The sequence below is a fragment of the Alternaria atra genome (assembly GCF_907166805.1).
Source record: "Alternaria atra isolate CS162 genome assembly, contig: 29, whole genome shotgun sequence".
NCBI classification, from domain to species: Eukaryota; Fungi; Ascomycota; class Dothideomycetes; order Pleosporales; family Pleosporaceae; genus Alternaria; species Alternaria atra.
Window position 1 is genome coordinate 1,604,963 of NW_025091327.1, and position 26,131 is coordinate 1,631,093.

The following is a 26,131-nucleotide window of genomic DNA, read 5'->3' on the forward strand; positions in this document are numbered from 1 at the left end:
ACGGGCTCAATACTCTACAACACTAGACGTGCGCTTACAGTTTCTGTGCACCAAGTATTGTACACAGAACAACATAACTTGGCTTGGCACTATTGCTCGGATTGGTATTTAGTAAACTTCATCACGAAAAGTCGCGTCTCAACTTCGCATTCCACGGTTCGCGACTCTATCGAATTGAACTTGGTTCAGCATGCCGCCTCCAAAGACCATCTTCACATCGTACGAGCGGAATGCGCTCAAAGACAGATGGGGTTCGCAGGCAACACGCCTCACCCGTGACTCTTTTCTACCTTTTGGCTCCTGCCAATTGTGTCTCCTTCCTTCAGTAGACCCAGTATGCTGTTCACATGGCGATTTATTCTGTCGCGAGTGCGCCATGACCAACCTTTTGGCTCAACGGAAGGAGATGAAGAGGCTCGAGAAACTCAACGAACGCCAAAAGGTCGAGGACGAGGACCAAAAGCTTCGAGAAGAAGAGGAGGCACGGCTGCGGGCAGTCGAGGAGTTCGAGGCTGTTCAGATGGGACTTTCGGTCAAAGCAGGCGCATCAGCAAGAGTCGTTGGCCGGCAAGGCGGCAAGATCATGGTAGAAGAGGAGCAGGATGCTAAGACCGGCGAGGCCAGAGGCACGAAACGCAAGTTCGAGATCGACGAAGAAGAGCTCAAACGCATTGCGAATGAAGAGCAAAGCAAAGCGAAACGTACACTAGACGCCGAACGTAAAGCTGCCAAAGGCCATTTACCTAGCTTCTGGGTACCAGGCGAGACACCCGATCAACACCACAAAAGCGCAGAGAAGGCAAAGCAAACACCTGTCTGCCCGTCGAGCCACCCCGATCAACCACACAGCCTGTCGTTAAAGAGCCTGACGAGCGTCAACTTCCACGAAGAGAAGTCAGCCGAAACCGGAAAGTCGGTCCGCACATGTCCAAGTTGCCAGAAAGCGCTCTCGAACAGCACAAAAGCTATGCTCGCCATACCTTGCGGCCACGTCCTATGCAAGCCGTGTGTCGATAAATTTCTCAAGCCAGAGCATCGCCATCAGAGAGATGCACATGACAATGGACCCGACCCAGAGACTGTACACTGTTATGTTTGCGATGCGGATCTTACGACCGTCCCAGACACTAAGGAAGGCAAGAAGAAGAAGGATAAAGAGAAGGAAAAGGCGCCAAAGCCTGGGCTTGTGGAGATTAGAAGCGAGGGTACTGGGTTTGCAAGTGGCGGAAAAGCCATGGTCAAGAGGGAGGGTGTGGCGTTCCAAGTATAGCGTGTCTCTGAGCATTGACAAGAACGACGATAGATCATCCAACAGCAATGCTCGACTCTTCGATCACAGAGTGTACACACGACCGTATGTTCTAGCCTTTTGATGCTTATCACCATTCGAACTCGAGCCACTACGCATGAAACCTTACCAGGTCTGGTTCGACGCGAATGATGGCAGTTGGGAAACACATCGCGCCCAGAGTGGGCTCACAAACGATAATCGAGAACTTCTGGAACAGTTTGCTTTGAACATGTATCGAGAGATTCGGTTTTTGTGGGTGCCGATGTTGAAGGACAGCAGGCGTTGAGAGTGCGTCGCGTTCTCACGCGGTACAGCGCTATTACGTCATTCCAGTCGCTTGTGCTTCACATCAATCCTTCAGCATGGTTTCTTCCTTCATCACCGCGGTGATATCCAACATCGGCCGCATCGGATAACACTCAATCACACATCCATTGATGGCTTTCGTAAGCGTGGTGCTGCCACTTCGCTGATTCCGAATATTTAGCATTCTGTGTTCGCCCTGCGCGACCAATTTGCCATGCATTTCATTGGCTGATCTACGTGGTTCATCGATATTATGCTGCTGGATCACTATCCCAAGTCAGGAATTGTGTAGAGCAGCGAAACAACTACGCGGAGGCGAATCCGAGAGTAATACCATTTGTTGTATTAGAGCGTCATGAAGCTGGGCGCCCGGTTGATACCTACATAACAGTGCAGGAGCCGGAGAGCTGGGTCACCATGTAGTATATCTTTTCACCCATAATTTCCTTGAATCTCACGTTTCTCCGCATTATCCCCATTTCTGGAACCTTACCGTAGCCTGGTAAGCCTCGCACGATGGCGTGCTCCTTGTGGATGTGTATACGAGATTCCAACTGGCGTGAGACGGGAGCGTATTGACCGCTCTTAAGGTCCACAATAATCTCGTTGGCAGTTTAAGTCGGAGCTTAACGTTTCTGGTGCACTCACTATCTCATATCACATTCACTAAGCACTATCTGCGAGTGGCGGGACATCAGGGCTCGCTTGCGCCGCTAAGGTAACACAGATTTCTGATACCAAGTCCTCTCTGAACCCCAGTCGCACCCGGTGCAGACTCTCTTCGCTCACGGATCTTCATCCCCATTTTCGAGCAGCATGTTCATCTTTGCGTTTCTCAACATGTTGTACGCCTACCTCATACAACTGAGCAAGCCATACCGCGACATTCTGACGGTGCGTTTTACGGAACTGACTCAGCAGTACTCGGGACCCGATATAACGCGTACTTATCTCGCATCAGGGTTTTACGGCTAGCCTATCGTTCTTCAAGTCATCTCTCGCTGCGCCGAATGAGCAGTCGGTGCCGCTGATCCAAGAAAAATGGTTTAAGCTTTTCCGTCCTCATGGCGAACTACAGGAAACGTACTGATCCTGCATCTCATAGACTATCCTGAAGAGATCGCCAACGAACTTCAAGATTACGACCTTCCACAGAGATTCAAGGAAGAAGTATACGCATGTGCATGGGAATACACGCGCTGCGTGATTCCCCAATACACTAACTGGGGTCGTTACGTGGCTTTCATGCGCGTCATCATCATCGGTATCATCGCAGAATGCAAAGGCGACCTGATGGAAGTAACAGTTACTGACAAATTTCTGGGCCAGGATCTCACTGCCATTCTTGCCGATCTCTTCCAAGGTACTCCAGGCCAGTAAGTCGAGATTCCTCCCACGCCGAGCGTAACAAACCCTAAGGATGAACACTAAAGTCACCTTGCAGTGCGGATATGGCTCGCGAGTTTCGCTGCTTCCTTCTCATTACAGCAGACAAAGCCAGCAAGCGACGTGATGGTTTGTTGTTTCGACGATACGTTGCCGCACTCGCCAAGTCGCCACGACAATGGTTCCGCATGCGAGACAACGATGCTTTACTCCGCTTCACCATCGGCGATGCCCTGGCTTGCAACGACCTTGACGACGTCTGGTACACCGAAGAGCAATTCGAAACCCTGGACGAACTTGGCGCAACGCTCTATGAAAGCGTAGCCTTCTTCAAACATCGGTCTGAGGGAGAGACAGTAAGTGACATCGCCAACGGAGGACGTGGTAGACATATACTAACTTAGAGCGCTCAGAACTCCACGTTCGCATACGTACCTCCAAACATCCGTATCAAGGCTTTTCACCAATGTCGTGAGTTGCTCTGGGCTCTTGATGTTGCTTGGGCTAGCAAACTGGAGCATCTCGTCATCATCAACTTCTTACGCTTCTTCGGTGGTCCCATACACATGAGTAGGTTAATTTGTTCAGTTCGCAAAGCGTATAATAAGTAACAATGTCTTTAGTGATGCGCCGCTACTGATTCGTCGAAGACGGAATGATGATTGGTCTTCCCGAGACCTCCACTGTTGTCAAACAAGCACGCCAAAATATCAAACTCTGGAACCGCGTTGACGTGGAGAATGGGAATGTCCAGGACGTCAAGCGCTACAACCATCTGATTGCGAGAAGACCTGTGAACACGGTCAACATCGCGAGACTTATGGTGCCGATACTTCGTTTGCTTTTGGTAGGGTACAGCTATGCGACGGGTGTAAGGAGTTGTGGGGTGCGTACGTTGAGTCTTTCCCTGATCGGGTTGCGGATGTGTTCCAGGAGATCAAGAACGTGATGACAGATTGAGCTGGGTCACGGATCAACTGAACGTAGGAAGTACAAAACGCCATTCTCATCGCTTGCCAGCCCCAAATCCTAAACCAATGGTATAAACGGACTGCTACAGGCATGCCACAGAAACTATCTGAATCCCCATTGTACTCTCCAGAGTATCGGATTCCTTATTTTTGCAGTGTTTACCATTTGTAAATACCTTTTCGTATGAGCATGGTATGGTTTGCGGGGATTGCGAGTGGGTCGTCGTTTATGGGTCAACGTAGTACTATTGGAGCATCAAGTGAAGGCGTCCAGGTGAGAGCGCGGCCTGGACTGTACGAAGAAGCTTGTCTTCTCTGAATTTTACCTCGTGCCTTCGGAAGGTATCCTAAATGTATACAGCTTTAATATCCTGCGAGCACTGCAGGAAGAAGTACAGCAAATTCCTTTATGGTACAACTCAGAACAAGCGAGCTCCCTCGTAGTGTTAGCCGTGGAAATCACATGACCTGTTTGGCTAGAATATCATGTGAGAGTACCAGGGTACTCATAATAACACGACTATATTGATTATTTCCTGCCAATGGGGAGGCTCCTGTTGTTGCGGTAGCGACAGATCGATTGGGCCCTTGAACCAGACTTCTGCGAAGCTTATTCAAACCTCACCTCACCCCAATAATGTAGGATTTCTAAGGCAACGACAACAACTACGACTAGTGCAAAAGTTAGCTAGCATAAGAGCGCGACGATGTCTCTAGTGGGAGAGAGCTTCGCCTATACGTTCGTCGTCCGTTTAAGTATAAGAGCTATCGAATGAGAGAGAGTTTTATCGACTACTATAGCTGCATATAGTGAACAAGAGGTGTTTAGTAAATATACCCGCATTAAGATTATTGTATTGAGTTATTTGATCGCGTTGTGTTGCCCTGCCTGTGCATCAACACTCCGCATACGTAATATTGATTATTTCACTACTCAATCGAATACACTCGCACGACTCCACTTGCTTGCCCTCCTGATCCTCTTGCCATATATATAGAACACAAAGGGCACTGGTATAAGCAGTGCCGCAAATCCACCTGTGATGCTACTCGCAGGACCAACTCCAATATTATGATACAACGGCGTGACCACCAGCGGAAAAGCACCCGCAAAAGCGCTTCGGAGGAAGGTATTTGCTGCTACTGCACTAGCGGCATACAACGTGAAGGTGTCGACCAAGTAGTTTAGAGCAGCTTGGAAGATGGTGAAGAAACCAGTACCCAGTAACACCAACCCAATAACGGGAGCAATCCAGGGGTATTGTGGGTCGGCAGTCCATCCCATGATGAATTGACCAGCAGAGAAGAGTACTGAACCGAGCATCATCGGCGGCAAACGTGCTTCAGGCACGGCGCGATTCCCAGCTGCATGGTAGACTTTGTTGTAGAGGAGCTGATTGTAGGCGTTGATGCTGCAGCCGATGATAGCGCCGACCAGGATACCCAAAAAAGGCAGCGTTGCGCTTACAGCTGGCCATCCCCTCATTTCTCCAAAGATAATCGGAATGCCTCCCAGCATCATATAAAGGATACCGTAGCAGAAGCTGGCGTAAAGTGCGATGAGAAAACAAATGGGTGTCATCAGAAGTTGTATTGGTCGGAGGAGGAACTTCTTAGACAGCTCTTTGATGCTAACATCCCACTCCTCGAATTTGGTATGGAGCGCCCAGTTGCCTGTGTCGTGCCTTAGGCGGCGTGCTTTGTAAACGAGAAGTTTCGGTGGATAGCATTCGTCGATGAAGACAATGTCAATAAAGAGGGTGATTGCCTGAAGTATCCCAGTGAAGTACTCGGTCCAGCGCCAGCCTAATGAGGGATTGGCAACGAAGGCTGCCGAAACGATAGGCCCTAGACACGGGCCTCCAACGACTGCCATAGCGTAACCGGCCATAGCTAGGGCTCTCCATGCAGGACTGTATAGGTCTCCCAAGACACCACCGGTATTTGTAACTGGTGCGCTAGCAAAGAAGGCTCCAAAGAACCGTGTAATCATCAGTGTCTGGAAGTCCTTTGCTGTGGCACTACCGAAGCTAAAGCAGATCGCGACGAACATGGGCGTCAAGACTGCCAAACGTCTCCCGTAAACCTCGGATAGTGGAGCCCAAAGAAGCGGGCCAAGACCGAAGCCAAAGAGGAAGAGGGTAGTACCCAACACAGCGACTTGGTTTCCAACATTGAATTCGGCTGCTATTTGTCGCGTGCCAGCAGAGTACGCAGAAGATGCCCATGTTGCGCTCATAGTAGTGAAGCCATACATCAGCGTCGTCGTAACCTTCTTCTTTGTGGGCCAATTCATGGGTCGATAAGGATCGTCATCGCCATCGAAATCGACTAGCACATCTGCAGTCGTCTGTTGATGCGCAAGAGGATGGGAGAATGGGGCAACATTCGGTCGTGTCCGTATTCGCGAAAGTACTGTGTCGCGTCTGGAAATTGTCCGGCTCAACGGCTGATTCATACCACTTGCTGTCGCTGTCGCTGTTCTGTCTCGTGCTAAACGTCGTCTGCTACGCGATCGCGAAATGCTCTCGTGGAGTTCTCTCCGTGATGGACGGTGGCCATCATGATGAAGGTCCTTCTCTTCCTCTTCATAATCCGAGGATGACTCTGATGTTGATTTGCTCCGCTGTCTTGGTCTTGATTGCCTCCCGCTTTCGAGATCTAGGTCTGCATTCGATGTTGGGGTGGGAATCGTATCCGTTAATCGTTCATCTTTAGCCTCCATGATACTAACAGCCCCTCCCTTGCTGTTTCTCAAAAGTGTATATAAAATTGCCTGGAATTAAGTACTGCGCTTCCAATTGTATGTGTGATTCCAGTGAGGATTGAAACAGCCGGAATCATGGCGGATTTTAATTTCACATCCGCGAGCAACAATAGAAGAAAGAAATCGTGAAACATTCGAAACCCTAGAGGCTGACATCTGCCACCCCGCGATTACTGTTCGATATCTCCGGTCAGTGTGACGTAGATTTTGCGTGCTAATCAGCCGCGCTAACCCAGCAGAGTATAGTACTTTCATTGCTCAGCATATTCAAAACTTATTCCCATTGAGATCGGATATATTCCCGGCTGACAGATTGCGAGCAGATCCCGCTCGTACGAAAATAGGGAGGATGGCTGGTGAATCGAAGAAAGACGCGTGTGCACCGTGGAAGCGCATCGTCCGGAGATGCGACGGCAATGGCGTAACCACCCTCGCACTGGTGGCAGTTGCTTTCTGTCTCAGTCGATAGATATCTCAGTGGAATGCAGCAAAGATTTCGCCAACCGAGGAAAAGTGAGCATACTGTATATATTGCTTGACATAGTATTATCTGTTTCTGCACTCTACAAGGCTCCAGGAGTGTTCTTAACAGCCCGGGCAGCCGCCTCACAGTCCTCTCCTAGCGGAACAACAGCGCCATAGCCTACGGTCTGCGCACACGCAGTGAAGCCATAAACTTTCTGGTAGAAGCCAGAACCGTCCGGACTGGCCTTTTGTAGGGTAGCAGAGAGTACATCAACTCCCGCCGAAGGACCAAGAGTTACATTGCCAGACCGGAAAGTAGGTTGTGCGGTGCTATTGTTGAAAAATTGGGTATTGCGCTGGCACTTGGGTGCAAGGAGGCTGCCAATGCTACCAAGCATGAGAGGTTGGTTGAGCATACTCTTCCACATCTTGAGAGGGTATCTGGGTGATGCTTGGTTGGGTTCGCTGACAAACTTGAAATCGATGGCCTCGGAGTACAAGCCTGGACCGCTGATAGGGTTGGGTGCTTGTGCCCACTTCGAGTTGATGCCGACAGTGCCGTCACTGTATATCTGGAGTGGTGCGTTAAGCGGGAGGAAAGCGCCGATTCTGGTAAGAAGTCCACCTATTGTTGCTGAACGGTTGCGCGTTAGCAACAATGAGCGGTAATCAGTATACGGACGCCATTTACTTACCAACTAGAGAAGGTACGAGACCGAACACGAAGCCCTGCGTCACCTCGTCCACACCTGCAAGGTACGACACAAGTGGCGCATTGAGTGGCGTCTTGGAGCTGCCGATACCAATATATGGGATCATGGAGCTCGCAGTCATCAGCCCTGTGGCAAGCTGGAGACCACCCTGGCGGATGTCGGTGTTTGCTCCGGCGTTGACAATAACGGGGTGCATGCCATCGGGGAAGTTTAGCCCAGCCGGAAGAGGTAACAGGTTCAGTCCTTGTAGGTTAACCAGACTTGGAAACGACTCCTTCAGGGCTTTCTTCACAGCATCCTTTGGTACAGGAACGAGAAACCAACCTGCAGCACATGTTAGCATCCGGTCTTACTTGCTTTCCACAAGGACCAAACTCACTGCTGATCGTACTCATGGTGCGATCTTGTTGGTTGTATATGGCAACCCCATTTGGGCATGTCGTGCTTTGGCCAGCAACGAGACTCGCGGCAGCAAGCCATATTTGGAAAAAAACGCGTGCCATGGTGTGGAAGAGTTTGTCAAACTGGTACTGGAGTAGAGATTGCCCTCATGATGGGATGGCCTCATTATATACAATTATACGTCCTTTCCTAAGTCCGTCGTCTTAGGCTGTTCGAGTGCCGTTCGTCATTACGTTAACTTTGTAGTTCAGTTAACGCCTTGTATTCAAGCCTCGAGGTGTTACCTAAAGCGAATGGTGCACTCTTAGGCATTAAGATCAGCCGTGAGCAGCCTCATGTTCATTCGTTGGGTCTACATCATTACTCCTGTCCTGTGCGCTAACCATGAATTAGCGCTTTATTCGCTCCGTCTCGGACTTTTACGAGCCCGCTCTAAACCAAGGCTAGCCTCAAAGTATCTATTAGGCACATCTATGATCGACGGTAGTGGCGATCCCGGCCCGCTCCGACCCCCTATGAGAGGACTCTCAGATGGTACGGCTATGAAGTTCCCGAAGACTGTCATCTGTGTTATGTGGACCAAGATATTTGACATCGCTAAGCATCTTGTCGTACAGTTGTACACAATGATCATTAAATGAATATTCCGTAATTCTTTAGCCTGCGCAATCGCTTGCTCAAATGAGTGCCTTCTAGTGCTTACAGTTCACCGTTGGGAAATGATGTTCTGGAGCAATTGAAATTCTCCAATCGACAACCGAAGATTTTGAACACATGGAAGGACCTGGGGGCGCTCCATCCTATATTCTAGTAACGGTCTTCAAATTGAGATCGTGGCTATGCTGGAAGACAACCAAAACAGACATGTGCACAACATGCGACTAGTTCTGTATGAGGTCTTTGGTGATCCAAGCGCCCGTACGCTCATTCGAAGGCAACTGCATGTCCCCTTCACATATCCTCCATAGATCTTTACATATGGCTACACCACGCGGCCATATATCTAGCTCTTAAGATGTCTAGGGCCAGTGCGCTACCATGCGGTACTGCCGGAGCTGCCAAGATGTCTCGAATCTCATATTTCTCGCACATGTGCTTGATCAGGCCTCCCATTTGCTGATCTTCCTTTTGGTAAAGCGAGCACTGTATACTATGATCGCTGCTCATAATGATCCCACTTATACGATATGTAGTCTCTCTTCGATATGAGAGGTTGAGCGCATAGCAGCCGGGTACTGGTGTGAAGCGGGGCAGATGAACGGTGTTTTCCAGCTTATAGAACTCTACCATTGACGTTATCGAACGAACCCAGGCGCCATACGCGTCACTGACTAGTTACCATATGACGAGCTTGCTTTCATAGTACCGATTCTGGCTGAGGCAGACTCGTCGGCACGTGAAAAGACACATTTGTTGCGTCCGTGTACCACAATTATCACACACGCGTTGATAAAACGTGACGAAAAGCGCGTGGTGCATTTTTGCTAGCAGTTCAAACCTCTGAGAGACGCGTTTCATCCGATTGGCAGAGAGGAATATGTGCTTGCCGTAATCAAGTGGACAGCGAGCCTTGAATACAGACTGAGTGATGATGCGTTGGTTGAGGTGCTGAAGAGACGATTGCTGGAATTCGGTCTAGTCCATGTATGGGATGGATAGGCGGCAGATTAATCGTGAGCGCCAAGGAGAAGAGTGTATAGAGGTGGTGTTTGAGTGGCGTGCATCAGTAACACAGACGCGTCGAAGCAGAGTGAGGCCCGCAATCATTACAAGAGGCAACGACGTCTAAGTGAGAATGGGACGTAATGCAATGATCGCTCGGTTAATGCAACCTTCTCCGCACGTGGCTTGCGGGACGTTGATGTACGCCAAGCTACTAGCGCCTGCCTCGAGTGCGCGCGAACTTCTTTGAAGCGTGACGTTTGCGGCCACTTAGCCTTGTCGCAACTTCTCACTCTCCTTTACTTAGCATTCTTCTATCGGCTGAATAGGCGCATAGGTTCAGTGAATTCTATGCGACTACAATCTTACCATTTTTACAACAATTGAACGCATAATTCGACCATGGCGGACTACAGCAAGCAGACGGTCGCGCAACTGCGGCAGCTGTTGAAAGATCGGAGTATACCGAGTACCGGCCTGACACGCAAAGCGCAAATAATCGAGAAGCTGGAAGAGGCAGATGCTGCTGAAATCTCAAATTCTACTGAACTTCCCAATGAGATGGTCGCGAGTGCCGAAAATGCAGACGCGCCGCCTAATCCGGTGGAGCAGGTTAAGGGAGAAGTTGGCCAAGACGAGGATGTTCCTGGACCTGCGCTTTCTGAAGCTGGAGGTACGCACTGTAAGACAATATTGTTAGCTTCCAATCACTAACCTAAATGTAGAACCAGCGCAACCAAACCACGAAACCGAGTCGAACCCCCTACCCGTACCCGCAGCAACCACGGATACCCTTCCCGAGACAATTTCGCACATTGACAGCGATTTCCCCCCACCAGATCAGATCAAGGCGATAGAGGAGCCTATGGAAGACACCACCAATGCGGAGGAACCTGGCTCGATACAACCCGCGGGAGTCTTTAATGCGCCGCCCGCGGATCCCATTGGTCCAACCGTCACTGAGCCTACCGACGCAGAAGTTGAGGACGTCAAAAATGTCGAAGTTGCAGAAGATAAGCTGCCAGATGCTCCAGGACCGGCTGCTGAGGCGTTGCGAATGGTGCAGCCACCATCTGGACTCCCTGAAGACTTGCAAGACACGACAATGGATGAGAGGACAGCTTCACCTGTACCCAATGAGCAGCAATCGGTAGAGAAGACAGAATTACTCGCCATTCTAGAGCCTCCGACGGTTGACACATCGAGGCTGAACACAGAGGAGCTAGAAGCAGACTCAAAGAAGAGAAAGAGGAGGAGCGACACACCTGAGATGGCAGCTGAGGACATCAAAGCAAAGAAGCACAAGCCAATTCAGGAACCGGCGCCTGAAGTTCATTTGCAGGAAGACGAAGACACAGTTATGGAGCAAAGAAGACCGGACGAAGAGGCCGACACTTCGCCAGATGTCAAGACACACGAAACGAACGGCAGTCACGACCTACCAGTCGAGGAAGAGTCGCCAGCTGTGGAAACTGACACAAGGCGCGAGAAAAAGGAAAAGTCTGCTCGATACAAAGATCTGGTGAAGACCAGCGAAGACGACACACCCCAGGAAGCCTTGACAGACGACAGACCCACAGTACCCGCACTCCATCCTGTGACATCTGCTCTATACATTCGCAACTTCATGCGCCCTTTGCGTCCGGAGCCACTACGAGCACATCTAGTTTCTCTTGCTTCCCCGCCATCTAGCTCATCAGACCCGACACTAGTTGAGGAACTTTTCCTCGACGCGCTCAAGACGCATGCTCTCGTTTTGTTTAGCAGCAAGACCGCTGCATCACGAGTACGAGCTTCGCTACATGGCTCTATCTGGCCACCGGAGGGTAACAGGAAAGAGTTGTGGGTAGACTTCATTCCTGACGAAACTGTGAAAGACTGGATCAGAGAGGAAGAGGACGCGTTGGCTGCGGAGAAAGAAGCTCGTGCAAATAAACAGCCGACTAACCCCAAGCGATTTGAGGTCGTATACTCCGAGTCAAGCGACGGTTCAATTACAGCCGTCTTCCAAGAAGTCGGTTCAAGCGCTCCCGCAAATGCACCACGAGGCCCACGCGCAAGTATAGACGTACGAAGGCCCTCCACGCAACATGCACCCACGCCGTCACTCCTGACAGCCTCATCAAAAGATACGCGGCAAGATACTGAAGCTTCGTTCAAAACACTCCACGACCTGTTCAGCGCTACAGAGGCGAAACCTCAACTCTTCTACTTGCCTGTTTCAGACGAGATCTCTGATCTGAGACTGAAGGAATTGGATGCCGAGACAAGCAGAGACTGGGCACCTGGCGAGACGAGGAAAGGACGGGGTATTAAGGTTGAGATGAAGTACAAGTACAGTTTCGATGACGACGACAGGATCGTCGAGGTTGGCGAAGAACGCGATGAGGGTTATAGAGGCGGCAGAGGTGGTGGTGGCTTCAGAGGGAGAGGGCGAGGTGGAAACAGGGGAAGAAGAGGAGATTTATGGAGAGGATGAGCTACTTGAAAGAATTTACGCCTTGTATAAGCAGTTTCTAAAGTTTAGATGACGGGCTGGACTTTTCTTGACAATACTTCCATGATTCTTTCCTTCCTTATGCTATCTTGGCATACGAGCCATACCAGACAGGAGCGATAGCACTTGTACGTGACGACTTCTCCACACCTCTTGCTGCTCCTGCACCAATGATGCTCTCAGATGAGTAACTTCATTTACAGTTTGTATACCAACGCCCACAATCAATTTACACAACTCATCGCCAACCCTCTACCATGGTCCGTACTTGTGGGAATGGGGCTTCCGTGAGCCAGCTAGTCCTTGAAGAGGCATTACCCTTCGGTGATAAGGATATTACCTTCCACCTGCTCACTCTCAACGTCTGCTGCACTTTAGCTTCATTGACCATCGCCTTTTCCGTCTTCCACATCATGCAGCACGCGCTGCATTACCTGTGCTCATACGAACAAAAACACATCATACGCATCCTCGCTGTCATCCCTGTCTATGCTTGGACCACGTTCTTCTCCTACGTTTTCTACAGCAGTGCTGTTTACTGCGAGCTTGTCCGCGAATGCTACGCCGCCTACGCTACCGTGAGCTTCTTCACACTCATGTGTCATTACATCGCACCCAATCTCCATGAGCAGAAAAATTATTTTCGAAACGTCAAGCCGAAGAACTGGGGTTGGCCATTAAATTGGATTCAGAAGCTGACCGGCGGCGAGCATAAAGGCTGGATGAGGAAGCCCAGAAGCGGCGTTACCTGGTTCAATGTATGCGACTGCTCAGCTCGTATTTCTCAAGCGGTCACTGACCCTTTACAGATCAACTATGTTGGCGTTTTCCAATATGTTGTTCTTCGAACCATCGTGACCATCATAGCCGTCGTCACGCAATCGTTCGGTCAGCTTTGCAAGGGAAATCTCAACCCACGATACGCATCGACATGGACAGCCATCATGGACGCCCTTTCCGTTCTTGTTGCCATGTATTGTATACATCAAGTCTACGACCAGCTCAAAGAAGATCTCGCACCCAACAAGCCCGTCCTCAAGATGATTTGCGTCAAGTTGATCGTTTTGCTTACCTACTGGCAAACATGGCTTATCTCCCTGCTCATCCAACTCAGGGCATTACATCCAACGCGGCTCATCGCTGCTCCAGACCTCCACGTCGGCATCCCGTGTCTGCTTACGTGCGCAGAGGCTTTGGTGTTTGCGATCCTGCATTACTGGGCGTTTCCATGGAGGCTGTACGACATCGATCGGCTTCCAAAATATCCAGAGCAAATGTACGAGTGTGGCCCCAACGAAGCACTGAGTGAGGCTGCAAGTCCTTGGGATTATTGCTGCGCTATTTCTCGTGGCTTCCGTTGGCTGTTTCACGGTGTTCGCTTTCGCAACGAACCCCACTACGAAGCTGAAGAAACTAGAATCCGAGGAGGTACACAGTCAGATCCTCTATACGAAATGTCGAAGGACAATGTGAGGCGTATTGGGAGAAGGGAAAGGAAAACAGCATGAACGGCTTGAGGACTGCATGAATGGGGGGATAAGACGGCGGTTTTCGGACGTCGGGAGCTGCGCGTGAGATAGAAGGTCGTCGGACTGTCACAGTTTCGAAACGTGCATTTGTACAACAGTGTAACACGGACAACATGACAGATACCTCATTATCCATGGGAATTCATCGCTGATATCTAGTCTTTCGTATGAACTTGGAATGAAGCTTCTTTGTGTTATAGGCCCGACTACCGCTTACATTACACCAATGAAGCTCGGGACGATCTTCACCCGCGTCACAGCCACAGCACCCATCACCCCAGACTTCAGCCTTGCGTATTTGTCAATGCATCCAGCTTCCCCGCAGCAAATGCTTCTGATGGTAACGGATGTGTGGAGTCTCTGCCAATGTTAGCATGCGAATGCGGCTAGCTTCCGCGTGTCGGGTATTTCAATCAGCCTGCCCGCATCGAGCTGCATCGCTCGATACGACCGCTTCGCACACTCGCTTTCAGCCCCAGCATAGATCGATATGCCTTCCAAATCACGTGGATTGAGGACTTCGACAGGCTGGTAAGTTGTACATTTCTCGGATCGCCAAAGTTTGGTGAAGGCAGACGTCTAGTCATCCTAATGCAACACATTATGAGCGCGATGCTAACGAGTGGAACAGCCTGACATGCCGTAAGCGTAAGGTCAAGTGTGATGAAAGCCATCCAAGTTGCAAAAATTGCGAAAGAGTCCACCGCGAGTGTATATATGCTGAGAAGACTCCCACACCACGACAGCCACGAGCACTGAGTGCGCGAAACACCGAAGAGACCTCAGCGATCACGGACTCTCTGCCATCAAACAACGAGACCGGGCTCGGGTCTGTGGGTATCTCAGCACTAAGCTCAGAGTCTGTAGAGCCGGCACAGTCGTGGAGACCTTTTCCCGCAGAACAGCCGGGGCTCTCTGAGAGTGCAATACCTAGCGACGATTTTTTCCTTGACGACAGTCTTTTCACTTTCGGGGATAGTCTGACCCCTAACTTCGGACCTGTCGAATGGTGATGCCAACTTGCTTATGGAATTCATGAGAAACTAAGACTTATTAGGTATGATCTACTCGCAGAAGACGCGATCAACAATATGCAAGAGCAACCGCATGGCAATCGCTGGAATTTCGACATTGCTAGCCTATCAAGAAGACAGTCACCTCGGCAATCTGTCGCTCTAGAAGCAGATGATAATCCTATCGGCAATGTTGAAGTGCATGCGATGGCAATACTTGAACAACCATGGAATACGGAGACGAGGATCGAGCTAAAGCGACAAGAGCTGGTATACTTCGAACACTACGTCAGTGTGGTAGCACCAATCTTGGATTTGTTCGACCCGGTAAAGCATTTCGCTAACGCCGTGCCTCATCTTGCCTTGCGTAATATAGGGTTGCTCAAGTCTTTGTTGGCAGTGGGTGCCTGCCATATGGCCCTATCTCAGGATCAGGATGCAAGCAACGAGGTTGCATCACAAGCGCCACCTGGTACGCCCGCTTCACCTTCCAGTGCACCATCAACTGTACGGATGGTTGCTGAGCAACTATACTACGAGACACTGCAGTATCTATCGCAGAATCTGTTGTATCAGTCTTATACAAAATCACGCGAAATCCTGGTCACCGCTACCATGATCTCGATGTATGGTCAGTAATAGCTTTGTACGAGCAGCATAAGCGATAGCCACTGACTACATATACCAAACTTTAGAGATGTTCGGGACAGCTGGCACCTCTGATCATAGTAACTGGGATCGCCACCTAAGGGGAGCTTTCTGGATACAACGCAATTCCGACACGAGTGGCGAGTCTACTGATGGCTTGCAACGAGCAGTCTGGTGGGCATGGCTACGGCAAGACGTCTGGGCAGCTTTTCGTACTGGACGACCAGCACTGACAATACACCAACCCAGAGTGCCAATGGCTGAACTCACATCAGAAGGTCTGGCGACACGTATTATATATATTGCCGCAAAATGTGTTCAGTTTGCCGCAACACCGAAGCAAGGTGATATCTCTGGATACATCGAAGCGGGAGAAACGCTATTACGAATGCTAGATGCATGGAAGAGTCTCCTTCCGCCAAGCTTTGAGCCCATACCTGTCCAATCCGGATTTCACACATCTTCACCAACTCCAGCGCTCGAAGCGAATATGACGCCGATTTGGATACATCCTCCCGCACATGCTGCTGCTATCCAAATGTATCACTTTGCACGAATCATAATGATCCTCAACCAGCCATCCACCGGAGGCCTTAACACGTATCAGACACGTTTCAAGCTCCTCCGCGAAAGTACCTCGACGATATGCGGTATAGCATTAGCGCAGCAATCGCAAAATGCACCCTCGGCTTTCGTTAGCTTCCAGGCTATCTATGCAGGTCTGTTCACCCACAGTTCATATCTGATATGCATGCTGACTTAGGATCAGCGGCACTTTGTACGGAGACAAAAGACAGACAAGCTGAGATACTCGAAATTCTCAGAATAGTCTTGAGTATCAGCAAGTTTCCGGCGATCACGATACTAGACGATCTAGTAAACGTCTGGGGTGGTAGCGCAAGTTGATGATACCAGCGAGGCTTTATGGATCGCTGCATAATTGCGTACGTTAGTCGTTGGGGCTTTTCGTAAAGCGACGCGTCTGAAGCCACGCATATCTGGCAACGGCATCTAGCTACAGTCTGAGCATTTCTTCGCATATACGGAACTTTCATTCGCCTGATTTGTTATCCTAGTTTTCCAAGGATGAGATGGTCCATCCACAGTACCCCAGGTTTGCGATCCTGGGGCCCCGCTTCCAAGAAGCTACGTAGCTCGGGCATCTCGCATCGAGCTCCAATCGGATTGTACTCAGGCTAGTTTCGACTGGACTAGCGCATCGCGTTGCCCCTTTGGGCATTCCTGGGGATTACTATCACCATCTTGCACGGTTGAGCTCGAACAGGATGTTGAATGGCATTACAACGACCGATACGGCCATAATGAAGCGCTCGGATCGATCGCATCGTGGTGAAAGTTACTTACAAAGGTCTACTGGGGTTTTGACGAGCATCAACCATGATATATAAGGGTTCGGATCTCTCGCGGAAGAGGTTGCACAACACATATCCTCAAGTACCACATCCATTGCGTTCATTATGTCACCCTCTCTAGAATTCTACGACAAGGTCTCGGATGATCTTCCGATCAAGCCAGTAGCAACCAAGATCCATGGTGTGGCCGGCGTTGCTGCTGTAGAGCTCGATCAATCGGACAAACACGATCTTGTACTCAAATACTTCCGTGCATACATCGCAGACCTTTGTCAGCAGTTCAATGGCGGTCATCCAGGGTAGGAAGCTCCAGTCACAATCAGCCTTGATTCCAATTTAACCCGATCTTCTAGCTCTGCCATGGGCATGGCTGCTATCGGTGTCGCGCTATACAAATATGTCATGAAGTTTTCACCGAAGAATGGCAACTACTTCAATCGCGACCGTTTTGTTCTCTCCAATGGTAAGTGCATCCACGTTACGACCTCCAAGCGCCACAGAGGACCGGGTGTTAAGCCGAATACGGGTTAATGTATAAGCCAGGCCATGCTTGCTTGTGGCAATACCTCTTTATGCACCTTGTTGGTGTCGAAAGCATGACTGCCGAGCAGCTAAAATCCTATCACAGCTCTCGGTACGATTCCATCTGCCCAGGGCACCCTGAGATCGAAAACGAGGGAGTCGAAGTCACAACAGGTCCTCTTGGTCAAGGTGTTGCCAACGCAGTCGGTCTTGCCATGGCCACGAAGAACCTTGCTGCCACATACAACCGCGATGAGCACACAGTTGTCGACAACATGACCTGGTGTATGATCGGCGATGCATGCCTTCAAGAAGGTGTAGGTCTTGAGGCTGTGTCACTAGCAGGCCACTGGAAGCTCAACAATCTCTGTATTATCTATGACAACAACAACATTACGTGCGATGGTACCGCTGATGTCGCAAATGCTGGGGAGGACATGAACGAGAAGATGAAGGCGACTGGCTGGAACGTTGTTGATATCCTCGATGGCCATTCAAACGTCAGCAGCATCGTTCATGCACTGCTAAATGCCCGAAGTAGCGACAAGCCTACATTCATCAATATTCGCACCGTCATTGGCTTCGGCTCAGGCAAGGCAGGAACACCTGCGACCCACGGTGCTGCGCTCGGCCTGGACGATATCGTAAACATCAAGAAGTCATTCGGCCTGAACCCAGATGAACATTACGTTCTTCCATCGGAGATGTACAGCTTCTTTGAAGACGTAGCCCCTCGTGGCAAGCGACTTGAAGCCGACTGGTCTGCCACTATCGGCGACTACGAGAAGAAGTACCCGGAGCTCGCAGCAGAGTTCAAGCTCCGTGTTGCGGGTAAGATGCCCGCTGATTGGACCAAGTACATTCCACAGAGAGAGCAACTGCCTAGTGAGCCGACTGCAACACGTAGGTCTGCTGGACTGGTTGGTAACCCTCTCGGTGAGAACATGGGCAACTTCCTTGTTGGTACTGCGGACCTTACGCCGTCCTGTAATGTTGCCTATCGGAAGAAGGTCGATTTTCAGTCGGTAAGAACCAAGTTTCATCAATTCATCTCCCGATCAACTTACTTACTCTACTCAGCCAGAGCTGAAGACTGCATGTGGTCTAAACGGGGATTACACCGGACGATACATACATTACGGCATTCGCGAGCACGCTATGTGTGCTATATCCAATGGTCTCGCAGCATTCAACAAAGGCACCTTCCTTCCAATCACATCGTCGTTCTTTATGTTCTACCTCTATGCAGCACCAGCTGTTCGTATGGGCGCGTTGCAAGGATTACAGCAAATCCACATCGCGACACATGACTCGATTGGTACAGGAGAGGACGGCCCTACACATCAGCCTATCGCTCTTGCCGCACTTTACCGTGCCATGCCCAACCTACTCTACATGCGTCCTTGCGATTCTGAAGAAGTGGCTGGTGCTTTTGAGGTTGCCATCAAGGCCAATGAGACACCTAGCATCATCTCTCTATCTCGCCAAGCTCTGCCACAGTGGAAGCAATCATCGCGGTCAGGCTTTGCTAAGGGTGCCTATGTATTTGTGGAAGAGGAAGAGTTCGACGTTACCCTCATCAGTACTGGATCCGAAATGGTCTTCGCTATGCAGACGCGCGACCTTCTCAACTCCGAACATGGCATAACAGCCCGGGTCGTGTCCTTCCCTTGCCCACGCTTGTTTGAACAGCAGACTCGTGATTACAAGCAGTCTGTTTTGAAGCCTAAAGCTGGCAAGCCTACTGTCGTCATCGAGGCTTACGCAGCAAATGGCTGGGAACGCTATGCCGATGCCGCCATCTCGATGCGCCGCTTTGGCAAGAGCTTGCCGAGCAAGACCGCGTATGAGTACTTTGGTTTTCAGCCTTCTGTTATGACACTAAAGATCAAGGATTTGGTTGAAGAAGTCAAGCGTGATGGAATCGAGATCCTGAGGGGCGACTTCCGGGACCTCAATGGTGCACTAGGTATCGGTTTCGAGCATTGAACGGTTGGGAATTACTTCACTCTGGTACAGCGTTTAGAGAATTTTTGAAATCAGCCATCTTGCGTATAGCATCAACAACATTCTCTACCAATGGCGCACTGTTGGTCGTTACCCAACGAGCTTCTTCCGTAGCAACCTCTCATACCTTGTCAATAATATTAGCAAAAAAATGTTAGTCGCACTGATACACATAAACCTCGGCGCTCTGGGGAAATCTCAGACAAAAAGGAGTCTGCGAAATGCTTTCATGTACATCCGAAGCAACAAGGAAGTATCTCACTACGTACTGAGCACCTTCCCATTTTCTCATGTACAACAAGCACTATAGGCTAAACACAGGCATACTGGTTTACGCATGGGGAGGGAGATGCCTTATTAACTTGCCTTCATTCGTCATGTTTCACGTTGCTGACGGATACGGCCGGTGATGCACAGCGTCAGCACCTTAACTAAACGGCTACATACCCTCCTTTTCCAGGTTTCTCCACACAGCTTCGTTTAACCCTATATTGAAGCAGCAACCTCAGATGAAAGCCACCACCTCTGCATATGCGCGTGCAAAGTATACTGGCCTAACAGACCCCTGATATCTGGGTGACGCAACATACAGCCGTAGGCGGGTAGTAACTGGTTACACTTCGGGTGGTCGTCGCCTGACCTTATTTCCTCCCATCTACTCTCTGCCGACCTTCATAATGGTCGTCAGATGTCACCGTCGCTTCGTCTCGATATTGCGATCGCTATATCTGCACAGCGAACCCTTTCGGCCTACCACTATAGCAATATAGACTGGTCCCCATGATGATGTGGGGTAATGTGCTCATTGGGCTGCGGATGATATTCGAAGTCGTTGTTCGCATGTTGTAGTGGTAGACTTCCCCAGATCATACGCAGTTACACAGCTCGGAAGCATCACATTGACATGTATAAAGACCAGCTGAACGACTTCCGAGAACGAGTGTCTTCTCGCACAACAACCGCTTCAACTGTATTTGATCACCTACCTGGTCTCGAGTGCCGACATCTGCGATGAGATACACGACCACAGCCCTGGCTCTCGTTGGCCTGACAACCACCCTCGCGCAACCCAATCCCCTCCGCATCCTCCCACCGAACTGGTCCTTCACTATTTCCTCCATACGAGGCCCCGGCTGCCCCGACTCTGGCAAAAATGGCACCTTCTCGCGCACTACGCGTCCAACTTTCGGTTCCAATACCGTCGACGGTAGCGAGATATACTATTGGTTCATTGCATACCCATGGATGCGTGTAGACCTCGAGAATGGTCCCCGCCATACATGGTGCGAGACGACTTTGTCATACAAGGAGTACAAAGATGTGGATATGATTGCCGAAGCGGAGGATTACAAGTTGAGGCTGCACAAAAATGGGACGAAGGGGATTATGACGTATGAGTTGGATGAGGGAGTACAGGTTTATTGGGACTTCGCTTACTACGTGGGTGAGGGAAGCGGGAGGACGGAGGTATGTAGTCTCTGCAACTCCCTGTAGCCACATACTGACTCTTCAAACAGGTCGCTGATACCATCGCACTAACTGGCCCTGCTTCATCTGGTCAGTACGCTCAAGAGTACTACTCGAACATCAGTTATCCACCGGAGCTCATTCCTCAGTCCAACTGCGGGAGTGGTACGTTCACCTTCCGCACAGAGATGTGGGTTGAAGGTAAGGAGGGACAGCAGGGTGTCGTGGATAGTGAGCACTCGTACAGCGAGGAGCTGGGAAATCAGTACTATGGTGCGCAGCAGGGGTTCAGCTACGATTGGCAGAAGTGTGAGTAAGGGCCAAAAGGTTGGGTGCTGACACTGACGGCTCGGAGTGGGGAAACTACAGTAGGAGTAAAGGAAAAGTTGGGCGTTACGAAGAGTTGATATAAACGAAAAGCGAGTACTGTTTTAAGCCTCATCCAATCACGATCATCCTCTATCTGAACCTCACTCTCACCGTGAAGCTCCATCATTTGAGAGTGATCTCGAAGTAGCTTCGGTCTCAGATTTAGCTCACAGCTCTATCACCCAACGGAAACAATTCACATCACGTCACTCAGATACAATTTGCTACTCGATCTCATCTATACGATTGCCCGCCCTCTGCAAGATGCTGGAATGATCCTGCATGTTGTAATTGCACTTGCATATCTCATCATCGCGGTCATAGCCTTTTACAAAGTGAGCACAAGTCTCCTTCTAGAAGATGACCATTCGAACGCGTCTCACGACCATACCTGCATGTCTGTGCTCGAAGCCATCATCATCTGTTTCATCGTCAATTCCATCAATGCGCTTTGGCGCAGGCTCCTCTTCTATCCCACCGCTGCCCTAAACGTCTTTCTCATTATACTGGGCTACGGCGCTGTTGTTTGGATTGGTGGCATCTGTATGACACCTCCCCTGACATGAATTTCATTGAGCAGACAAGCTAAGAATTTATAGATTGACTTGCTGGCTTCATCTCGAGCTACTGTTTTATCATTCCTCCAGGAGGGTGCTCTCTTAACATGAGCTCGTATGGAAGGCCATGGTGCTGCGATCGCTGCGTATTGGACGGAGGACTGGAGTACTTGTCTGGGCGGAGCTAAGAGTACGCCTGAAGCTGCCAGGTGACTTCGATAGCAGAGAGGATGTGTGTGCGAAGATTGACCAACAGAGGGTCCGATGGAGCCTACCACAACTTGGTGCCAGATATGCTGGGAAGGTTCAGAGGCGCGATCACGAGAATCTCTGATTGTGTCAACCGTGATGTCATCATCGGAACTACTGTACATAATGCTACAGGGACTGCCACAAGCTAAACGCTTTCGATAAGCAATGCTAGAATACATCATGTCGTACATATCAATCATCGCTCCGCCAACATGTTCTTGATCTGTCGCCAGTAGCTGCCGTCCACCTCCTTCTGCAATTCGTCCTTGGCCAGCCACTTGAAGTCCTGGAGACCGAGCTTGTTCTCTTTGAGGTTGACCTGACCGGCCATAATGCGCGCCTTCAAGAAGAAGGTCTTTGCGCCGTACTCGTTGAGATTCCCTGCGGATCGGGGTTCGCGGTAGTCCACTTGGTGGTGGCCGATTGGCACGTGGCCGACAAGCCAGGTGTTCATGTTGATGCCACCAGTATGTGTGATGATGCGGTTTGCCGCCTATATGTTGTTAGCATTCTGTTGAAATCTCTGCGGGCTGTGGTACTGCGTACACCGTGCAGGTTCTCCTCCTTCAAGCGATCCTGTGGAAATTGCCATTGCCCCTCCTTGTTCTTGACAAGCAGATACAGTGTTCTCTGCAGCGCGCGGTTCAAGCTCTTGGTGTCGTTTTTCTGATCCGCTTCTGTTATCCTCGGCATCGGCTTCTCTACTGGCTCGCGCTCCATCTTCTTTGCGCCAGTTGTGTCCGGTGCGTCCTCCAGACCAGACTGCTCAGCGTCTTCGATAAGCTTCCCGACTTGGTGTTCAAAATCGCTCTCTTGTGCTCCTACAAGAACCTCGTCATTCCATGCTTCGTCTCCATATCCTTGGTATCGTCCGATATCGCGGGCGGGGGTCAACCGTTGCTTCATCTTTCGTTTCCATTCTAAATCTGCAGGTGTTCGCTTCTTGACGTAGAAGTATCGTGTGAAGGGCAGCGCAAGTCGTTCGTTCAGACGTCTTTGGTATAGAAAGAAGGAGGCTTCGAATGGGTGGAGGTCGCGTGTTATTTGCGGGGGGCGGGACAGGACGACACCGGCATTGACAGCGTAAGAGGTAGAGGGTGAGACCTGAGCAACGGGAGGGATATGCTGGGCGACTTGGTCCTCGGTCTGGACAGCAGCGGCGGCGGCAGATGCGTATGTGCGGGTAATGGTGTCTCTACATGAGCGACATATTGATTGACCTTGGTTCGTCAGCACTCGGAATGCCTGCAATCCCAATTGCGATGTATACCAGCTCTCGAGGCCAATCGCCTCGTTGTTTGCTGTCCGGCGTTCATTTCTCCCAATGCCCTCCGCGGTATCACGATGCAACCGCTGCCATCTCGAGGTCTCAGAAAAGTTCGGGGAGCGGAAGTGCATTGGGTCTAGCGGCATTACCTAAGCAGACATTTCAAGTTAACTTTTCTTCGGCGCAAACACCATGTCTCCTTCTCTACGGCACCTATCCTTATCCCCAGCATACTCGCACTGTCATGAGATCCTGGTCATTTAACGGTGCCTAGAGGGAGTCGAGCAGTCTTTTTCGCTAGCGGTACCTTCACAAATCCTAAGGTGTACGGCTAGATAGATTTTGCTCACATTCTTATGCGCTTGAAGATATTTTTATACGCTTGCACGCTTGACGTACGCGACAAAGTTATGTTTGAATAGCAGTACAGCCAACAGCTTATGCGCTGATATCGAGTTACTTGCATCTACGTAGGCTCGCGGCTCAGTTGGTCTGTTGCTTGCGGTATACAATCCTAGAGTAACTTTAGTGACACGCAATCTTGCGCCTTTCCTTCAAGCTCAAGCTTTGGGATGGCACACAACTGTGGCCTTGCGTGGTATAGCCTAGCTATACACGTCATGTCAATATACAGCGTTTGATACCTTATTCCAAAGATTGTTGATCGTGAATTGTCGGTCTTTCCTTCCCCCGATCCCCAAGTCTTGGCATCGAAATTTGGGACTGGACGCGTTCTCGCCGCGCAGAGCTTAGATTCAGGTACACCACCACAACCAAGATACCCCTCATACACCACCAACATGTCTCTCTCAATACCCAACGCCCCCAACGCCGGCTTGTTCAAGCAAGGCTACCAGAAGTACGGCCCTTTACAACCCCGCAATCACAGTAAACACTCAACTAACCACCCCGCAACAGCTACGACGCTGAAGATGGCGCTGTTATCCGCAACATCGATGCCTGCCGAACTATTGCCCAGACCGTTCAGACCTCTCTAGGTCCCTATGGCCGCAACAAGATCGTCATAAACCACCTCCAAAAGATGATCCTCACCTCAGACGCGGCAACAATATTGCGAGAACTCGAGGTTGTACACCCTGCGGCAAAGCTCCTTGTCATGGCCAGCCAGCAACAAGAGGCAGAGATGGGTGATGCGACAAACCTGGTCATTGTTTTGGCTGGTGAGCTGTTGAAGAAGGCCGAGGAGTTAATACGGATGGGCCTGAAGACAAGTGACATTGTCTTGGGTTACGAAAAGGCACAACTTGCGGCTCTGCAGACACTGGAGGGTATGTTATGCACACGTTAGCTAAAAAATAAAGCCGGGGCTAACGCAACACAGAGCTGGTATGTGACAAGGTCGAAGACATCCGCTCGCAGCAAGAACTCAGCAAAGCCATCCGCACCGTAGTCGCAGCCAAGCAGTCCGGCAGCGAAGACTTTCTTGCTGACCTCGTCGCCGAAGCCGTTCTCGCTGTCCTCCCCAAGAACCCCGTCAACTTCAACGTCGACAACGTCCGCGTAGTCAAGATTATGGGTGGTGCTCTAGAGCAGAGCAAAGTTGTCAAGGGCATGGTCTTCGCAAGGCAGCCAGACGGCACTGTCACGAAGGCGACAAAGGCCAAGGTCGGAGTCTTCTCATGTCCAGTGGACATTTCACAAACCGAGACCAAGGGCACGGTATTGCTACACAACGCAAAGGAGATGATGGACTTCACAAAGGGCGAGGAGCAGCAAGTGGAGCAGATCATCAAGGAGCTCCACGACTCTGGTATGAGGGTCGTTGTTGCTGGCTCGACCGTCGGAGAGCTGGCCCTTCACTACCTCAACCGCTACAACATCCTCGTTATCAAGGTCCTTTCCAAGTTCGAGCTTCGCCGGTTATGCAGGGTGGTCGGTGCTACACCGCTCGCTCGCCTTGGTGCGCCTATGCCAGACGAGATGGGTACCATTGACGTCGTTGAGACTATGGAGATTGGCGGCGACCGCGTCACAGTATTCAGGCAAGAGAACGAACAGACACGGACCGCGACCCTGGTCCTACGCGGTGCTACTCAGAACCACCTCGACGATGTAGAGCGGGCTATCGACGACGGTGTGAACGTAGTCAAGGCCATCACTCGTGACCCCCGGCTGGTACCAGGTGCAGGAGCAACGGAGATGCAGCTTGTTGAAAAGATCAAGGCGATCGCGGACAAGACATCAGGACTGGCACAATACTCCATCCGCAAGTATGCCGAGGCTTTCGAGGTCATCCCACGGACGCTCGCGGAGTCGGCCGGTCTGGATGCAACTGAAGTTCTCGCTAAGCTATACGTTGCACATGCTGCACAGAAGGGCAGGAAAGACGACGAGTGGACGGTCGGTGTCGACATCGAGAACGACGACAACACTGGTACACTTGACGCGAAGGAGGAGGGCATTCTGGATCTCTGGGTCAGCAAGATGTGGGCCATCAAGCTCGCGACCGAGGCTGCGAGGACGGTTCTGAGCGTCGACCAGATCATTGTCGCAAGGCAAGCTGGTGGTCCCAAGATGCCTGGAAAGGCGCAGCCGGGCAACTGGGATCAGGATGATTAGATTCCGCTGACGGTATGAGGAATAGTGTATAATGACATCGACTAGACGCTATTGAAGCATCAGACGAATGAAGGTATCATTCTACCT

General features: G+C 50.5%; 10 protein-coding genes across 10 annotated transcripts; 7 read left to right on the forward strand and 3 right to left on the reverse strand.

Moving 5' to 3' along the window:
- Positions 1-190: 190 nt before the first annotated feature.
- ALTATR162_LOCUS8847 (uncharacterized protein) lies at positions 191-1,270 on the forward strand (the record flags this gene model as incomplete). The annotated part of the gene is made up of 1 exon (XM_043316480.1): positions 191-1,270. One exon carries the CDS (start codon positions 191-193, stop codon positions 1,268-1,270), a length of 1,080 nt encoding a protein of 359 aa, XP_043172415.1.
- Positions 1,271-2,413: 1,143 nt separating this feature from the next.
- Positions 2,414-3,943, forward strand: ALTATR162_LOCUS8848 (uncharacterized protein; the record flags this gene model as incomplete). Its single annotated transcript, XM_043316481.1, has 6 exons — positions 2,414-2,540; positions 2,676-2,973; positions 3,042-3,339; positions 3,397-3,553; positions 3,634-3,806; positions 3,863-3,943. 6 exons carry the CDS (start codon positions 2,414-2,416, stop codon positions 3,941-3,943), a joined length of 1,134 nt encoding a protein of 377 aa, XP_043172416.1.
- Positions 3,944-4,888: 945 nt separating this feature from the next.
- On the reverse strand, positions 4,889-6,193 carry ALTATR162_LOCUS8849 (uncharacterized protein; the record flags this gene model as incomplete). The annotated part of the gene is made up of 1 exon (XM_043316482.1): positions 4,889-6,193. One exon carries the CDS (start codon positions 6,191-6,193, stop codon positions 4,889-4,891), a length of 1,305 nt encoding a protein of 434 aa, XP_043172417.1.
- A 1,091-nt stretch (positions 6,194-7,284) lies between these two features.
- Positions 7,285-8,402, reverse strand: ALTATR162_LOCUS8850 (uncharacterized protein; the record flags this gene model as incomplete). The annotated part of the gene is made up of 3 exons (XM_043316483.1): positions 7,285-7,820; positions 7,882-8,223; positions 8,279-8,402. 3 exons carry the CDS (start codon positions 8,400-8,402, stop codon positions 7,285-7,287), a joined length of 1,002 nt encoding a protein of 333 aa, XP_043172418.1.
- Positions 8,403-10,365: 1,963 nt separating this feature from the next.
- Positions 10,366-12,442, forward strand: ALTATR162_LOCUS8851 (uncharacterized protein; the record flags this gene model as incomplete). The annotated part of the gene is made up of 2 exons (XM_043316484.1): positions 10,366-10,636; positions 10,689-12,442. The coding sequence occupies 2 exons, from the start codon at positions 10,366-10,368 to the stop codon at positions 12,440-12,442; spliced, it is 2,025 nt and encodes a 674-aa protein (XP_043172419.1).
- A 275-nt stretch (positions 12,443-12,717) lies between these two features.
- On the forward strand, positions 12,718-16,413 carry ALTATR162_LOCUS8852 (uncharacterized protein; the record flags this gene model as incomplete). The annotated part of the gene is made up of 4 exons (XM_043316485.1): positions 12,718-13,218; positions 13,270-13,736; positions 15,047-15,633; positions 15,698-16,413. 4 exons carry the CDS (start codon positions 12,718-12,720, stop codon positions 16,411-16,413), a joined length of 2,271 nt encoding a protein of 756 aa, XP_043172420.1.
- A 715-nt stretch (positions 16,414-17,128) lies between these two features.
- On the forward strand, positions 17,129-19,534 carry ALTATR162_LOCUS8853 (uncharacterized protein; the record flags this gene model as incomplete). Its single annotated transcript, XM_043316486.1, has 4 exons — positions 17,129-17,322; positions 17,377-17,486; positions 17,567-18,570; positions 18,626-19,534. 4 exons carry the CDS (start codon positions 17,129-17,131, stop codon positions 19,532-19,534), a joined length of 2,217 nt encoding a protein of 738 aa, XP_043172421.1.
- A 1,029-nt stretch (positions 19,535-20,563) lies between these two features.
- ALTATR162_LOCUS8854 (uncharacterized protein) lies at positions 20,564-21,336 on the forward strand (the record flags this gene model as incomplete). The annotated part of the gene is made up of 2 exons (XM_043316487.1): positions 20,564-21,019; positions 21,070-21,336. The coding sequence occupies 2 exons, from the start codon at positions 20,564-20,566 to the stop codon at positions 21,334-21,336; spliced, it is 723 nt and encodes a 240-aa protein (XP_043172422.1).
- A 1,057-nt stretch (positions 21,337-22,393) lies between these two features.
- Positions 22,394-23,610, reverse strand: ALTATR162_LOCUS8855 (uncharacterized protein; the record flags this gene model as incomplete). Its single annotated transcript, XM_043316488.1, has 2 exons — positions 22,394-22,690; positions 22,744-23,610. 2 exons carry the CDS (start codon positions 23,608-23,610, stop codon positions 22,394-22,396), a joined length of 1,164 nt encoding a protein of 387 aa, XP_043172423.1.
- A 654-nt stretch (positions 23,611-24,264) lies between these two features.
- ALTATR162_LOCUS8856 (uncharacterized protein) lies at positions 24,265-26,044 on the forward strand (the record flags this gene model as incomplete). Its single annotated transcript, XM_043316489.1, has 3 exons — positions 24,265-24,323; positions 24,383-24,753; positions 24,807-26,044. 3 exons carry the CDS (start codon positions 24,265-24,267, stop codon positions 26,042-26,044), a joined length of 1,668 nt encoding a protein of 555 aa, XP_043172424.1.
- Between the last annotated feature and the right edge of the window lie 87 nt (positions 26,045-26,131).